This window comes from Mandrillus leucophaeus, unplaced genomic scaffold, assembly GCF_000951045.1.
Source record: "Mandrillus leucophaeus isolate KB7577 unplaced genomic scaffold, Mleu.le_1.0 Scaffold143, whole genome shotgun sequence".
NCBI lineage: Eukaryota > Metazoa > Chordata > Mammalia > Primates > Cercopithecidae > Mandrillus > Mandrillus leucophaeus.
The window spans coordinates 3,441,847-3,457,424 of NW_012101399.1; the positions used below are offsets into that span (position 1 = coordinate 3,441,847).

The 15,578-nt window shown below is 42.0% G+C and overlaps 1 protein-coding gene across 2 annotated transcripts in view; it reads left to right on the top strand.

Moving 5' to 3' along the window:
- The window catches only part of STAT1 (signal transducer and activator of transcription 1, 91kDa), a 43,958-nt gene that overhangs the window by 24,549 nt on the left and 3,831 nt on the right, over window positions 1–15,578 (top strand). For both annotated transcript variants that reach the window (XM_011974223.1, XM_011974222.1), the window contains 12 exons: window positions 1,104–1,133; window positions 1,225–1,318; window positions 2,513–2,554; window positions 3,771–3,854; window positions 4,423–4,521; window positions 5,633–5,768; window positions 7,476–7,525; window positions 8,278–8,372; window positions 9,138–9,283; window positions 11,874–12,059; window positions 12,992–13,067; window positions 13,954–14,056. In XM_011974223.1, the coding sequence (XP_011829613.1) occupies window positions 1,104–1,133; window positions 1,225–1,318; window positions 2,513–2,554; window positions 3,771–3,854; window positions 4,423–4,521; window positions 5,633–5,768; window positions 7,476–7,525; window positions 8,278–8,372; window positions 9,138–9,283; window positions 11,874–12,059; window positions 12,992–13,067; window positions 13,954–14,056 (1,141 nt within the window). The remainder of the gene's footprint in view (window positions 1–1,103; window positions 1,134–1,224; window positions 1,319–2,512; window positions 2,555–3,770; window positions 3,855–4,422; window positions 4,522–5,632; window positions 5,769–7,475; window positions 7,526–8,277; window positions 8,373–9,137; window positions 9,284–11,873; window positions 12,060–12,991; window positions 13,068–13,953; window positions 14,057–15,578) is intronic.

Below are 15,578 nucleotides of genomic sequence, written 5' to 3' on the forward strand. Positions count from 1 at the left end.
CTAGTGAACAAGGCCTGTGAGTGCTAGCCTTGGAATGTGTATAGCATCACTCCCTTCCATCCAGTTGCTAAAAGCAAATCAAGGCCAGCTGAGATTTGGGGGACAGGGAAATACATCCTACTTCCTAAAGGGAATAAGCACAAGGGTCGTGTGGCCATTGCAGTTTACCGTCCTCTGCGTCAGCTCAGCTCCTCTCAGCTGCTTCAGGCCCCTGTGTCTTTTCTGTCAATTCCAGCTGACTGTCTTCTTAGCTTTGAAAAGTCAGCTTTTATCATACTATTCCTTTTATTTTAAATTCTTTTTTTTCCAAACAGGAAAATAGGTCCCTCCCGTAGCTAATGGTGATTGTCATTCGCGAAAGCATTAAACTTCTGGTTGAGATTGGAAAGGAAGATGAACTAATAGATCTGTGAGTGAGCCCATGATTTGTAGTCTACATCTAGGACACTCATGGATACATTATTTGGCCAGAACATGACAAAGTAATCACTGGATATAAAAGTGCAAAGTCTTTCAAAATTTCAACCTCAGTCTTTAAACTTAAACTTCCCACTTACCCCCAGATAACTGACTCTTCTGGTACTTTCATGAGAGCATTAAAAGAGAATAAAAATGAGGATTAAATGGTCACATTGGAAGTCCTCTGAGCTTTGTGACAACTGGGCAGTGCTGTTTGCTGGATCCCCAGTGCTTAGTGCAGGGCCTTGCACCAAGTAGCTGCCCAATAAACAATAACGATAGCTTACATTTATTGAGGGTGTACTGGTGCTGGTGCTTACATTTATTGAGGGTGTACTGGTGAGGAATTAACTAGTTTATTCCTCACGATGTCCCGTATGTTGGCACTGTTAGTATGTTGTGCAAATGAACAACGTGAGGCCCAGACCATTTATTTGCCCAAGGTCATTCAGTGATACTTGCCAGACCTAATATGGGTAGATGGAGGCAGGGAGTGAATGAAAGGCCGCAAACCCACAGGTGTAGATTTATTTTTTATTTATCATTCACTTAACACTCTTATGTTCTTATACTCTTATAATTTTGTTTAAGCTTATTTCAAATTTTAAATACACATATGTGATTATATATATATTTTTTTGCAGAGATGTGAATGAGAGAAATACAGTAAAAGGGTACGTGATGTACTTTATGCTACACTGTGCTATATTTTTATTTGTTTAATAGTTGGAAGACTTTTCAGCATTTCTTTCCTATATTGTATAGATTTAGGAAGTTCAACATTTTGGGCACGCACACAAAGGTGATGAACATGGAGGAGTCCACCAATGGCAGTCTGGCGGCTGAATTTCGGCACCTGGTAGGGACATGAGTTTCCTGTCTTTGTCTCTGGTTTCTTAGGACTTTTGACAATAGAGCGACCCTTTTTGGCACGTTGCCATATGGAGGGCGCCCCCTGCTGGGGTTTGCAGACTTTGTGGCTGGTGACTTCCTGTCACCAGCACTTGGGGCATTTTGGTTTCTCCTCCTCATCCCATGACTGTTCACTCCATTTTCTGGGCTGTATCACTCACAGTAAAAACAATTTATGAGCCTGTGTGTACGTAAATGATTTGCACTTGCTGCCTGCATGATCCCCACAGTCACTCACTGTAGACGCTTGCAGTTTTCTCAAAGGTTATGGCTCCCGTGTCCTGACTGTGATTTCCCCCACCCTCCAAGTGTGGTCCCGTACTCCAGGGTTCACTCCTCAGCCCCTGTGTTCCCCTTCTTGGTGGCCCCGCCCACAGCCCCTGCCTCCACGGCAGCCTGACTCTGCCACCTTCTCTCCAGGGCAGTAGAGCTCATTCCCCAGGCAGTAGAGACCCAGCGGGGTGCTCTCTGTGGGCTGTGCCATCTTTCCTCCTCTGTGAACACAGGGGCTGCCAATTGTTGTGAGGCTCTGTGGGTGCTGAGTCCAAAGCTCTCCCTGGGCTCAGAACCTGCAGGAGGTTAAAGGCATCCTTTTTCACTAGAGACTGCTTTGTGATCCAGCAAGCCTCCTAGCTAGGAAGCTCTACCTGACTTGAAAGCTTTAGCCCAACTCAGCTGCCTGATGGTATTCAGAGCCGCCCTCAGGGCCCCAGCCTGCTCCCTTGGCAGCTCAGGGATTGATGTCCACTTGAGGGCAGTTGGACCTGGAGTCACTGGGCCCAGCCTGGAGGACTCTGCTGAGGGAAAGGGGAGGGTGAAGCTGTCCCCTGAGCCTCGGGGCATGAAACAGCTAACGAAGGTGCACGGGGGAATCATTCAGGGGAAGTTTGAACACAGGAGAGGAGCCGGTGGCGATTCCAAGAGATCCCTCCAGACTGGTGTCTGCACCATCAGGCCTCTGGGGAAACGTGCTTCTGCTCATGGACCCAGAACGAGGGCCATTTTGTCCCATGTTCTGCATTCTAAAGATAGTGTCACGTCTGTCATTCTTTCTAGTCCTAACTTTGTTCTCATTTGTAAATGAAGATAGCAACTTTGACCATTACCATGGTGTTTAATAAGATGATTATTTGTTTTATAGCAATTGAAAGAACAGAAAAATGCTGGCACCAGAACGAATGAGGTGAGAGTCTCTTTATGTTGTGAATGGGCCCAAATCAGGCAGGTCTGTCTAGCAAGGGCAGGTCAGTTGGTGGCTGGGGACACCTCACAGAGGAGTTCAGACCCAGCAGGGAAGAGCAGCAAATGAGCTGGGTACTTGGTATATCTGTGACAACAGTAAAAACACCACATTTGTACTTTACTATTGTCAAACGATTTTGCACACAAATTCATTGGACACTCAGTGGAGTAGCTATTGTGGGCTTTTGTATTCTTCGCATCTTGTGGGTGAAGAAATTGAGTCACAGGAAGTTTGCAGGATTTAGCTAAGGGTGCACAGAGAGTTACTGTCAGAGTTGGAATGAGAGGCCACTTTGATGACTGCCTTGCTGTGTGCCAAGAGGGTTTTTTGGCCATGGCATCCCCTACCAGAAGCATTGCCTTTGCATCAGTTTCCTTTTACAACGTGATCCTTAAGAAGTTGGGTTTGTGATGCATTCAGAAATGAACTATGGACAAAGGATAAAATATCTGGAGTTGTTTTGGTTTAGAACACTTTCGTCCTTTATGCACACACAGCGTGCAGTCCTTCCACACCAGGACCAGTGGAGGTCACATGGAGCAGTGGGACAAACACAGGCCCAGGCAGTGCAAAGATGCCTTCTAGCCCTGGTGTGCACCTGAACTGTTTTGACCTCCCTGGGTCTAGCAGTTGTACCTCTCTAGTTCTAAGTTGTGAGGTTCTCATGAGGTAATGTCTATGAAGGCACTTTGAAATCTATCCATTTCTACCGAAACCAAGGCACCTTGTGACCTACCAAGTTGATGTGAGTCAGCCTTTCTGGTAGGCAGTAGACAATCCCAAGTGTGCACTTACTCCCAGCCCTCTCACCTCCTCCCCACCCATCTGCATTGAGATGTGCAGCCACACTAGGCAGGCAGACAGAGCTGAGGGTTGAGAAGCCTTAGGTCACAAAGCCATTAGTTGCTCTTTCCCCATTGACATTTATTGCTCTGAATCTATAATCCTTGCCATAACTTCAGGCACTTATCTTTCAGAGCACACTGATACTCAGAATCATTAAATCTGGAAGGGATTCAATATTGAGTCTTTGGACTTGCTGCTGGTTGGGTCCAGGATCTCTGTGGCCTGTTGCAATGTTAATTGGGTTTTTGAAAGCTTCAGGATCTGTGAATAAGTGGTTATATTCTTTTCTTCTTTCCTTTTCTCTTCCAAGGGTCCTCTCATCGTTACTGAAGAGCTTCACTCCCTTAGTTTTGAAACTCAGTTGTGCCAGCCTGGTTTGGTAATTGACCTCGAGGTAAGACTTTTATTTTTATGGTCCTGAGGTGGAAAACTTCATTATTTGTACTTTTAATTGTTACGTGTATTTTTATTTCTCAGTTTTTGTTTTAGGGATATTTACCTAATTGTTTTAAAAATGATCTTTTTCAGCTAATACTACCTTAACCTTAATTTATGGTCCAGAAAGCTAGAGAATTGAATTAACCTTCAAATTCTATAACTTAAATGTTCCAGTTGAGATAGCTGATGTTAATTTTTTTTACAGTAAGCATTGGGACTTATTTATTTTGCTCTGCCTTCCCTCCACATTTTGTGTTTTCATTGTGACAGTTTTCATCTTCTCATATTGCATACCCCTTAGTTAGTTATTATAGCTATTATTATTTTTAGGGACTTATTTCTTAACTGAAACATCAAAGACAAATTAAACTGGACAAAAGAACAGAACTTAACATTTCTCATTTTCAAGTATTAAATATGTACAAATTTACAAATAATCCCCTGCTTTTAGTTGAGGCTAAGCAGTTATCTGAAGGTGACATTTCTGTGATTCAGATGATTTCAAGGTCTTTGTCATCCTTTAGACGACCTCTCTGCCTGTTGTGGTGATCTCCAACGTCAGCCAGCTCCCGAGCGGTTGGGCCTCCATCCTTTGGTACAACATGCTGGTGGCGGAACCCAGGGTATGGAAAATACATTTGCTTTGGTCCCAGGGTTAAGCAGACCCCATGCTCTCACTGCTGCATCTCTGAAATAGCCCCAGTGGCCAGTTGTTGAGGGAGAAGTGACAAAGCTCCTGTGGTATTTCTAAGGCTTTTGAGTAAATCTGGGAATGTGAAGCATGGATATGTATTTGAAATGAGAATTATGATTTTTCTGCCATGTGAGTAAGCTAGGGCAGTCAGTGATTCCATACCACTTTATCATTATTATTTTTAAAATGTATACATCTACTAAACAAGCATGCTCCATTCTTAGAGTGTGGATACTCACTGTTAATTAATTATAGTCATTATCATTATTCGAAGTAGTTATGTTTTTTGAAGTTACCAGGAACACTTAATTAGCAAATAATGAATTGTTGCTCCTAAGGGAACTACAAGGCTAGGTTCCTTCAAGCCTCTGGTCACAACATTTTTGTCACCCCATCAATGCATAACATTGTTTATGTGTGTTTCTGTTTGAAGACACCTTATCTAATATACTTGCTGAGGCATTAACATTACACCTATAGTCAGGATTACTGGGTAACTCACGCCTGAGTGAAGCTTGCTTCACACATGTATTTTCTCCATAAGGCACATCCCAGCATTCCCATGCTTAGGAACAGTAGACCACACTGTGGCGCTATGCTTGGGCACCATTTTAAACAGTGATCACCAACAGCAATCACAAAATGCAAAAACATGGCACTAAATAGGCTTCAAAAAGGACACGTTTTTCTTATGAGAGCTGAAACAGGAAGCAAGTGTCATTTTGTTTGGCTTCAGTTGGAAACATAAGTGTTAAAAGACTCAAATTCTTTGCTGCTGTGTGCATGGGTGTGTCTTCAGATGACCCCAAAGACGTCATGTGCTTAGATTTTGGAGTTACAAGTAAATTTTAGTGAGTAAACAAGTTCACAAATGTGCATCTGTAAATAATGAAAATTGACTATTTCTCTTCCCCTACTGTGAAAGCACCTGTGTGTCACATAAACTAGAATTGAACTTTGGGATGGACATATGTTTTAGTGCCACACTTGTGACTGGTGTCTCTGTAGTAACCCTTAGATTTTGGGTGTTTTCTCTCTAGAATCTGTCCTTCTTCCTGAATCCACCATGTGCACGTTGGGCTCAGCTTTCAGAAGTGCTGAGTTGGCAGTTTTCCTCTGTCACCAAAAGAGGTCTTAATGTGGACCAGCTGAACATGTTGGGAGAGAAGCTTCTTGGTATATGCATATTAACTTGTTACGTTTATAAAAATTGAAATTCATAAAAATACCTCTCTTATTGCTCTTTTCCCCCTCTGCTATTTTGTGAAAGGTAAAAAAGTATTAAAATCTGTCAGCTTTTCAAGCTGTAGTTTATTATAGCTAAGTGAGAATCATATATCACCTTAGAAAGAAATATGGACCTGGTAACATTTAAATGAATCCTTTCCTCATTGTCTCATATTAAGATTTCTGGGATGGATTCCCAAGGGAAAGTTTTATGAATTATGTAAAATATATTATTTGTGACTGAAATAAGTTTCTGGATGAGAAAGATGAAGGCCTATTAACCATTAACCTGGGGTAGAAGAAAGGAAGTCCCTGACATGATAAGAATAAAGTCCTGGGGCCTGCCCTCTGCAGCATAAACCCAGGGCCCTTGACTCAGGTGGGCCCAGGTGAGGGGATGCCGTCCCCACAGGAGGATGCTTGTTTTGATCTGCAGTTTTGCCTGATTAGGCAGAGTCTAGACAGTGGTAGATATTTCCCTGTCAGTGGTTAATGTCAGTGCATTTATTAGTCCTTCATACTAAACAAATCAAAGATCCACTGGTCTCAAGGTCTAATCTTTCAGTGAGTGGGGCTATCTGAACTATTTCTTTAAAAATCCATGGACAACTTGTATCCAGATTTGCTTTCTGTAGAGCAGCACCGCATTTATTCCAAACAGCAGTAGGCTCTTCCTCACCCAGTGGCTTCCAACAGTGCCTTCTCTTGGCTATGCAGCTGTCACAGTGGTGATCTTGTGCTGTTTAATACAAGTATAAAATTCCCTTATTCCATTTCTTTATTTGGCGAGAGTTAAGAAGGATATCTTTTCTAACTGAAATGGCTTATTTGTAGTTCCCTTTGAAGACAGATAATGGGCTTACCACCTCTTCTCACCCGGGCTGCTTTAATTTGTGCAGCTGATAACCCCTGGGCTTCTTCCTCTCATTTATCTCACTTTGCTTTTGATTTGCATCAGACTCCCTGAGCCTGTGTCCTATTTGGAGGAGAGCTGAGGGAAATGCATAAATAATGTCTAAAATAAACTTGTGAAGTCAAGTATCAGTTACACTGAAGATCTAGGGGTGATCTTGGGCACAGATTGAACTTGGAAAAAAATTCTCTAGGGTGCTTGGGAGGGGGCTCTGCTGAGCAGCAGAGGAAGGCAGTGGGAAGAGGCATTGGATAGGGAGGCTTCTCTTGGAGGCCCAGCAGAGCACCTTTGATTTAGTGCAAAAGGCAACGTCAGCTGATGGTCATGGAAGGAAGTGTAACATGAACAGGACATTAAAAGGACTGTCCTCTCTTTAGAGGAGAGGGAGGGAAAAGAGGGGCTGGGGAGGGAGAGAGCAGATGGTAAGGCTTTGTGATGTTTCCACTTTCCCTAAAAACTCTCATATCGTGGTGCCCAGGAATCTGCCATCCATTCCTTCCTGCCGTTAAACTCAAACCAACATACACATATTTTAGACCATTTAAATTCCACCCTTTTATAGCACGTATTATAATTGCTCAGTTAATTTGGCATTAAGGTATCCAAAAATGTCAACTGTGTACATCAAATCTTTGTTGGGTGTTTGGCTCTTTTCCTTGAGAGCACATACAGGAGCCATCCATCCAACCAAAGCTTTAGAATCAGTTTCTGTTTGCTGAAAAATCTGGTTTTTATTTGTTTAGGTCCTAACGCCAGCCCCGATGGTCTCATTCCGTGGACAAGGTTTTGTAAGGTGAGGACTGTCTGGGTTTTATGCTCTCTGAGTCCTTTTTGCTCTTGGTCGGGGTTCTCATATTTCTTGCTGTGACAGTTACTTAGCTGTTTGCTGATTTTGGCCTGTTCTTCTCTGGCCAAGGAGCCCCCCGGGCAAGTTGTTTACTTTTCTTCAGTGCAGGAGGTTGGTCTCCGAGCAGGAGTCTGACAGGAAGCACCTGCCTGAGTGATAACATTCTTTCATATCTGAAATGAGGCTTCTGTTCACTCACGCTGGACCCCTGCCCAGCAGTATTTTAGCCATTTCTGTGTGAAATGTATGTTCTGGGCTGGGTGGCACAGCCTGACCAGCCAGACGAGTTTAACGGCCTGCTTCAGCAGAGGGGCCCACTGTGGGGAACATTTAGAATCTGCTGGGGTGGCCAGACAGTGCGGACCAGCTTGCACTGCTGGATTTTGCTAGCGTAGGGCAGCTTGTGTTTCCGTGATTCACGCCGGAGGTCACCCCCGGGCTGGCTTGCTACTGTTTGGAAAGGGAAGCAGAGCCCGGCCCAGGGAAATGGAGAGCTCTGGAGAGCTCCTGGTCTGAATGCTGATAACAGCAGGGAGAGAGCTTGATATTCCCTGCCAAGGGAGGAATCCCATTGCTGTGCTGAATGGGATAGTTGCATCTTTGGCACCTGGGGAGTCTTTACAAATGGTGGTGGGAGGGACCATGGTAAGTCCTGTTTTAGATTTTTGTTCATAATGTGTGCATTTGTATACTTTCAGGAAAACATAAATGATAAAAATTTTCCCTTCTGGCTTTGGATTGAAAGCATCCTAGAACTCATTAAAAAACACCTGCTTCCTCTCTGGAATGATGGGTAAGGGCCACTGCTAGATGCATTTTGAAACATATTTTTAGTGCTGCGAGGTTGAGACAAGGCCTGAGTCCAGCTTCAGTATTTGACTAGGCGTGTGTGAATCTCACGGAGGTGTGCATTTCCAGGCTGTCCCTTCAGGGCTTCGAGAGAGTAGAACTTCATAACATTAACCTTACGCTTTCTTAGTACATATATATGTCTTGGCAAAGCTAAATTGAAAACAACAACTCTGAGTATCATTCATGCATTCATTCACTCAACAAAAATTTTTTGAGCACCTACTATGTGGCCCCTAGGAAGGAAGAAAAACCCTTTTAACTGGGTAAATCATTTCTATCTTGGCTTATTGCCAGGATCAGCTGATATTTCAACAAAAGTTTTAACTTGATCAGAAGGGCTAGAATATGAAAATATATTGCTTAGGTCTTCCTCTCCAGTAAAAAAGATGTGTAAATTCAGACATTCTCGTGGCCTTTAGAATAATCAAGGAACAATAAAAGGCTCAATCCCACTCATGTTTGTTGAGCATCTGTAGCATCCTGCTGACAACATGTTCATACTTCTTTTTTTTTTTAAACCTTAGTGTATACATGTATAAGTGAAATGCTTCCTTAAGTGACAACTCAGTAGATTTTAAAATAGTCTACGTTTTTTACCGTAGGTTCTTTTCTCACATTCCAGCCATTTTCTTGGTTTGTAGGTTAGCATGAAAATGGAAATCACGATTGAACTAAAAGCCCCTCCGTCCGTCTCTTTGATATCCAGGTGCATCATGGGCTTCATCAGCAAGGAGCGAGAGCGCGCCCTGTTGAAGGACCAGCAGCCGGGGACCTTCCTGCTGCGGTTCAGTGAGAGCTCCCGGGAAGGGGCCATCACATTCACATGGGTGGAGCGGTCCCAGAACGGAGGCGGTAAGTGGGAGTTTGAGCACACAGTCCCACCATTCTACGTGTGTGAAGTTCCTCTTCATCGCCGCCAGTCAGCTCATACAGATAGTGTGTTTGGGACATGAAATTGCAGATCTTATACTTCCCCAAATGAGCACCCCGTTAGGATTTAATAAACCACCACAAATATCTGTGGTTCACTCTCTGGAACATATTGTGGAAATGATGGTCTTGAAAAGACAAGGCCAGTTCCTTCCTTTGCATCAGGTTCGTTATCTGCAGATCAAGGATGTGAGTCAATATAATCTGCAACCCGTTCTTGGAAGGAATCACATTTCCCACAGGAGTAAGCGTCCAGATTCTCTTAGGGTCATCCCAGAGTAGAGTGTGCAGTGAGGACAGGCTTCGGGAGAAGACTTCATACACATCATTAGCCAGGGAGTTGATGCAGGGCCTGTTGGGACGAGTGGCAGCCTCTACCCTGCCTTCAAACAGAGCAGCTGCAAATTTATCTTTATCATATATTGGGTTTCTATCTAATCAAATGAGTCCATGGCTAAAAGACTCCAGAAACCTTGATGTTATGAAGCAGGTTTCTGAGGGTGAAGCTCAACAGCATAAATGAAAAAATCATGAAGACCAACTAATGACTTTTCACTGTTGTTCAGAGTTTGGTCTATTTGAAGGGCAGGAGGAAAAACTGATTTGTTTCAGTAATTTTTTTTTTTTTTTTTTTTTTTTTTTGTTGAGACAGAGTCGCGCTTTGTCGCCCAGGCTGGAGTGCAGTGGCTGTATCTCAGCTCACTGCAAGCTCCGCCTCCCGGATTTACGCTGTTCTCCTGCCTCAGCCTCCCAGGTAGCTGGGACTACAGGTGCCCGCCACCTTGCCCAGCTAGGTTTTTGTATTTTTTTTTAGTAGAGATGGGGTTTCACCATGTTAGCCCGGATCGTCTGGATCTCTTGACCTCGTGATCCGCCCGTCTTGGCCTCCCAAAGTGCTGGAATTACAGGATTGAGCCACCGTGCCCAGCCTGTTTCAGTAATTTTTATACTTTCAGTGGGTAGACACAAAATGGAATATTCTTCTTGTTCTATTTATTTTTCTGAAATATTCCTCTTTTCCTATTTTTCTGGAATACTCCTATTTGTTTTTCTGCCGTACTCTTCTTGTTCTGTTTGTTTTTCTGGAATACTCTTGCTCTGTTTGTTTTTCTGGAATATATTCTGTTTTTCTGGAATACTCTTGTTCTATTTATTTTTCTGGAATACTCTTGTTCTGTTTATTTTTCTGGAATACTCTTGTTCTATTTATTTTTCTGGAATTCTCTTGTTCTATTTGTTTTTCTGGAATATATTCTATTTTTGTGGAATACACTTGTTCTATTTATTTTTCTGGAATACTTTTGTTCTGTTTGTTTTTCTGGAATACTCTTCTTGTTCTATTTATTTTTCTGGAATACCCTTCTTGTTCTATTTATTTTTCTGGAATATCTTCTTATATTTATTTTTCTGGAATACTATTCTTTCTTGTTCTATTTATTTTTCTGGATTACTCTTGTTCTGTTTGTTTTTCTGGAATACTCTTGTTCTATTTATTTTTCTGGAATACTCTCCTTCTGTTTATTTTTGTGGAATACTCTTCTATTTATTTTTCTGGAATAGTCTTCTTTCTTGTTATATTTATTTTTTTGGAATACTCTTCTTGTTCTATTTGTTTTTCTGGAATACTCTTCTTGTTCTGTTTTTCTTCTGAGGAAAAAGCAGGGAGGCTGAGACGAGAGTCTGGCATGGGCAGTAGTCATTGGAACCTGCCCTTTTCCTCTTACCCTGTTCCCTTCCTGAACTAGCCGAGAGAGACAGAGCTAGCAGACCAAGCAGAGATGAAGAAAACCCTTGGCAACCAGGAAAGGTCAAGCAGGACAGTACCAGCCAGGAAGGGTTAGGATGGCAGCATAGTCTCATGTTCCACAGCAGGCTCCCCAGAGCACCTGAACCGTGGCCTCTGGAAGGTAGACACCCAAAGGGAGATACTGTATCAGCTAGGAAGAAGGCTCTGAATTTGGTGTGGGAATAAGAATGGGAGTAAATTAAACCATGGTTTATTACATTAAGGGTTACAGGGAAATGTAGGAAATAGGATCTTTTTTTAATTTCAAAGTGTTTTCTATATATCATCATTTATTTTAATACAAAATTAGATTTTTCAATATGAAAAGAAAAACAGAAGTGAGTTTATCTTTAATAATTTAAATCTATAGCTTAAGCCAAGATGACCCACTTAGTAGTGAGTTATTTATGTGCCTATGGGCAGCACATCGTTGAAGATGCAGGCTTTTAAACGTTTTTAGTAAAGCTTTTTTGCCCAGATTTATAAATCTAAGCAAATAATGGCAAATAGAATGTTATTGAGAATAGTACCTCCCTTTATTTTCCCTGAGACAGTATTATAATTTATTTAGAAATAAAGCAGTCTATTATATGTGTTGTAACGCTTAGATTGGGATTAGTTCTTATGAGGTTCACTCAAATCCATCAACTCTGCAGTGTTTTATTTCTCTGTCCTCTTTCATTTTGGGATATTCTATGGGATTCACTTAGCTTTTTTCCTTTTTAGAACCTTACTTCCATGCGGTTGAACCCTACACGAAGAAAGAACTTTCTGCTGTTACTTTCCCTGACATCATTCGCAATTACAAAGTCATGGCTGCTGAGAATATTCCTGAGAATCCCCTGAAGTTTTTGTATCCAAATATTGACAAAGACCATGCCTTTGGAAAGTATTACTCCAGGCCAAAGGAAGGTAAGTGGGGCAAGCAGGTGGTAACAGCGTGGCACAGTCCTTCCTGATGAGGGGGTGGTTATTCTCAAACTCCACCCATGTGGTGTTTTGCTTTTGAATTGGTAAGAGTAGGCTTTCAAAAGATGGTATAAACTCAGTGCAGGTGAAACATAATGCATTATTTGGCCTGATACAGCTAGTAAAAAATGAATGGACAATTTCCTATTTTAGGAATGTTGGAAAAGTCCATTGCTGGTCTTGTGTATTTGTTACTACCACTGTTTCCACAGGAAAAGGGGTAAAGAATAAGGAACTGTGGCCAACCAATGGAAGGCATCTTGCTCACATTAAAGTTGAGGAAACTGAGGCCTGGGAGAAGTGAAGTGGTTCGTTTAGGGTGGCCCAATTACTTACTAGATCCTATTTTTTTAACATAATTATTAAGAGGAGGCCTCATCTGAGAACACAGGTCTCTTGCTTCTCAGTTGTCAATGAATTGCATTTGAGAAAGTTCAAATTAGACCTGTTTTGTTTGGAACACACCAACAAAGCTGTTTTTCAGAATCAGAAATCTCAATATTAGGACAATTACTTTGGAATGAAGATGCCCCCAGCTTACCTTGACAGCTATGAAGATTCATTAGCCAAGCTAATGCCAATAAACTAGATAGAACTTTGCATATTTTGGGCTCCAACTTCTTGTAAGAATTCAAGTTGTGTAAAGAGAAAGCTCCTAGCTAGTGTCCTGCTGAAATCTGCCCTTTTCTTCTCATTGCCTATGCATTCCCACTAGAATTTTAGGTGACTCGGGCAGGGAGGTTATAGCCCCTTAAAGTTTTAGGATGCTAGGCTGCCTAGAAGCACAGTAGAACTTGAATCCCCCCGAAAAGTTGATGTTCTATTCTGAAGTAATTTCTGTTGATGGAAAGCATACACAATGTGTTTATTTCTAGCACCAGAGCCAATGGAACTTGATGGCCCTAAAGGAACTGGATATATCAAGACTGAATTGATTTCTGTGTCTGAAGTGTAAGTGAACACAGAAGAGTGACATGTTTACAAACCTCAAGCCAGCCTTGCTCCTGGCTGGGGCCTGTTGAAGATGCTTGTATTTTACTTTTCCACTGTAATTGCTGTCGCCATCACAGCTGAACTTGTTGAGATCCCCGTGTTACTGCCTATCAGCATTTTACTACCTTAAAAAAAAAAAAAAAAAAAAAAGCCAAAAACAAAATTTGTATTTAAGGTACATAAATTTTCCAAAAACTGATACCCTTTGAAAAAGTATAAATAAAATGAGCAAAAATTGATCAGAGTGGGAAAGTAGTTCTTTTCAATCTAGAAAAGGCCAAAGTAATGATTGAGATACATTGTCTCCACTTGCTTTGATTTTGTTGTTTCATTTTATAAAAGGTAGAAAAAATTTTGGAAATGTCATTGTCAGTTATTTGGCCTGCAGCACTGTCTTGGGGTGAATGGATGTAGCCTTCATGTAAAAACACTGTGTGGAGCAGCTTTATCTGCATTCAAACCTCCAGGTAGGGATGAGGGACTCCCCAGACATTTCTCTGGTGCTTTTCTGTCCAGGGTAAGCCACGAGGCATTGTCATCTCAGGGTAGTGCACCGCACACGCTCACACCTAGGCTTACCCAGGCAGAAGTGGCGCAGATTCCAGTCTGGCTATTGCTCATCACATCCCTGGAGTGTGAAACGTTTCCCAAGGGGCTGGGCTGGGGACATGAGCCTCCCATGAGCTGTACTTTTGCAAATGTATTTTACAAGTGTATGCACTTACCCAAAATAAAAATATAACGTGATAATTCAATTACAGACAAAAGATGAAGTGTGTAAGTATGCACTAGTGCTTTCATCACTCAGGTGTTGACATTGCTCTTTCCTTTTTCCCCATTTTAGTCACCCTTCTAGACTTCAGACCACAGACAACCTGCTCCCCATGTCTCCTGAGGAGTTTGACGAGGTGTCTCGGATAGTGGGCTCTGTAGAATTCGACAGTATGGTGAGTACCATGGCTGGCCTGTGTGTAGCTGTCAGTAAGTGTGTGTGCTCAGAGGCAGGGAGGGCACCATGGCAGATCCTGGGCCTGTCTGCAGGAGGGAGCCCTGGCAGAGCCAAGGAGAGTGCAGTGCTCAGGTGAGCCATGACAAGTTGGAGCTGCTAGATTTAAACCATCTATATAATCAGTGGGATTTTTATTCCTGGCATTCAGCACCTTCCAAAAAATAAGTGACGTTTCTAATATTCAGGTTTCCTCCTCTCCGCTTTAAAGTTGCCATGTAGAAATTTCATACGTTGTGGAACTAAGATTTCTTTGATAAGCAAATGTTTTTCTTCAGTATGCGATTTCATCACTGTGTCGAGGGGAGGGAGTGTTATTTTTAGAAAGGGAGAGACTAATGCTTGGTAGTTACAATAATTAGAGAGAATTATACTTTAGCAGCACTGAGATTACTTCATCTGCTTTATATTTGAGAGCTAATTTGTACAACTAGCTCCTGGGGCTGTGAAGGACTTGCCAAAAGTAGAAGGTTCAAGGAGTGAAATAGTTAATAAGATTCGTGATAGAAATGGGAACATGATTGTCCACAAAAGAGAGCATCTTCCTTTGGGGGGGTGTTTTTTAGTATATCAACTAGTATTGTTTGCCTTTCAGCCTAAAATCCTTCCTCTTAAAGATTTTGCTTGCTTGGCTGGATTTTTGCTGATGCTATTTAATTTTAAGCTCTTTTCCACATGGAGCTATTCCAGCTCATTTTTTAAAATTTATTTAATGCTTCCAAAAAATATCCTGAGTTATTACTGGCCTTTCTTCCTTCCTGTATACCTGGTGCCTGGCAAAAAGTAGGTGCTTAACAAAGAGAGGAAGGCAGGGAGGAGAAAGGTGAGTGAGAATGAGAGGGCATCACTCTTCAGATATTTGGAGAATGCATTGATAAGGCCTCAGTAAGATCTGCCTGGATTCAAGTTTCTCATGTGCAATTTTTTGACTTTTTCCCTCACCTTAAGCACGGGCTACAATCATTGGAGATTGTACTTTCTTACACCTTTCTGATTGTTGTTGACGAAATAGCCATTCAGAAAAACACTTAGCTATTGTGGCAGCGAAATAGTTTCATTCCTATTGGCAAGTGTAAAATGAACCTTTTCTGTGTGTAAGAAGGATCCTACTAGGATGTAGCTCCCAACACTGCTATAAAGGTATAAAGGGCTTTATAGGCTTGGCACAAAAGTGGAATAAATATAAAGCCCTATTCAGAAAATATGTTATATCACAGGAACTGTAAAATGGGGGGATTTTTTACACCTCCTTTGTTGTTCCTGAGCAAATTACATCATTATCACCACCACCATTAATAGATGACATTAAGCACTTACAGTATACCATGTACTTCACAGGTAGTAACTCATTCAGTCCTCACAGCCACCTTCTGAGTTAGGTATTATTATTTTTCCTACTTTGACAGATGTGGGAACAGAACCTCTCCTCCCCACACAGCCCCTTTTATGTAACTTGACTAAGA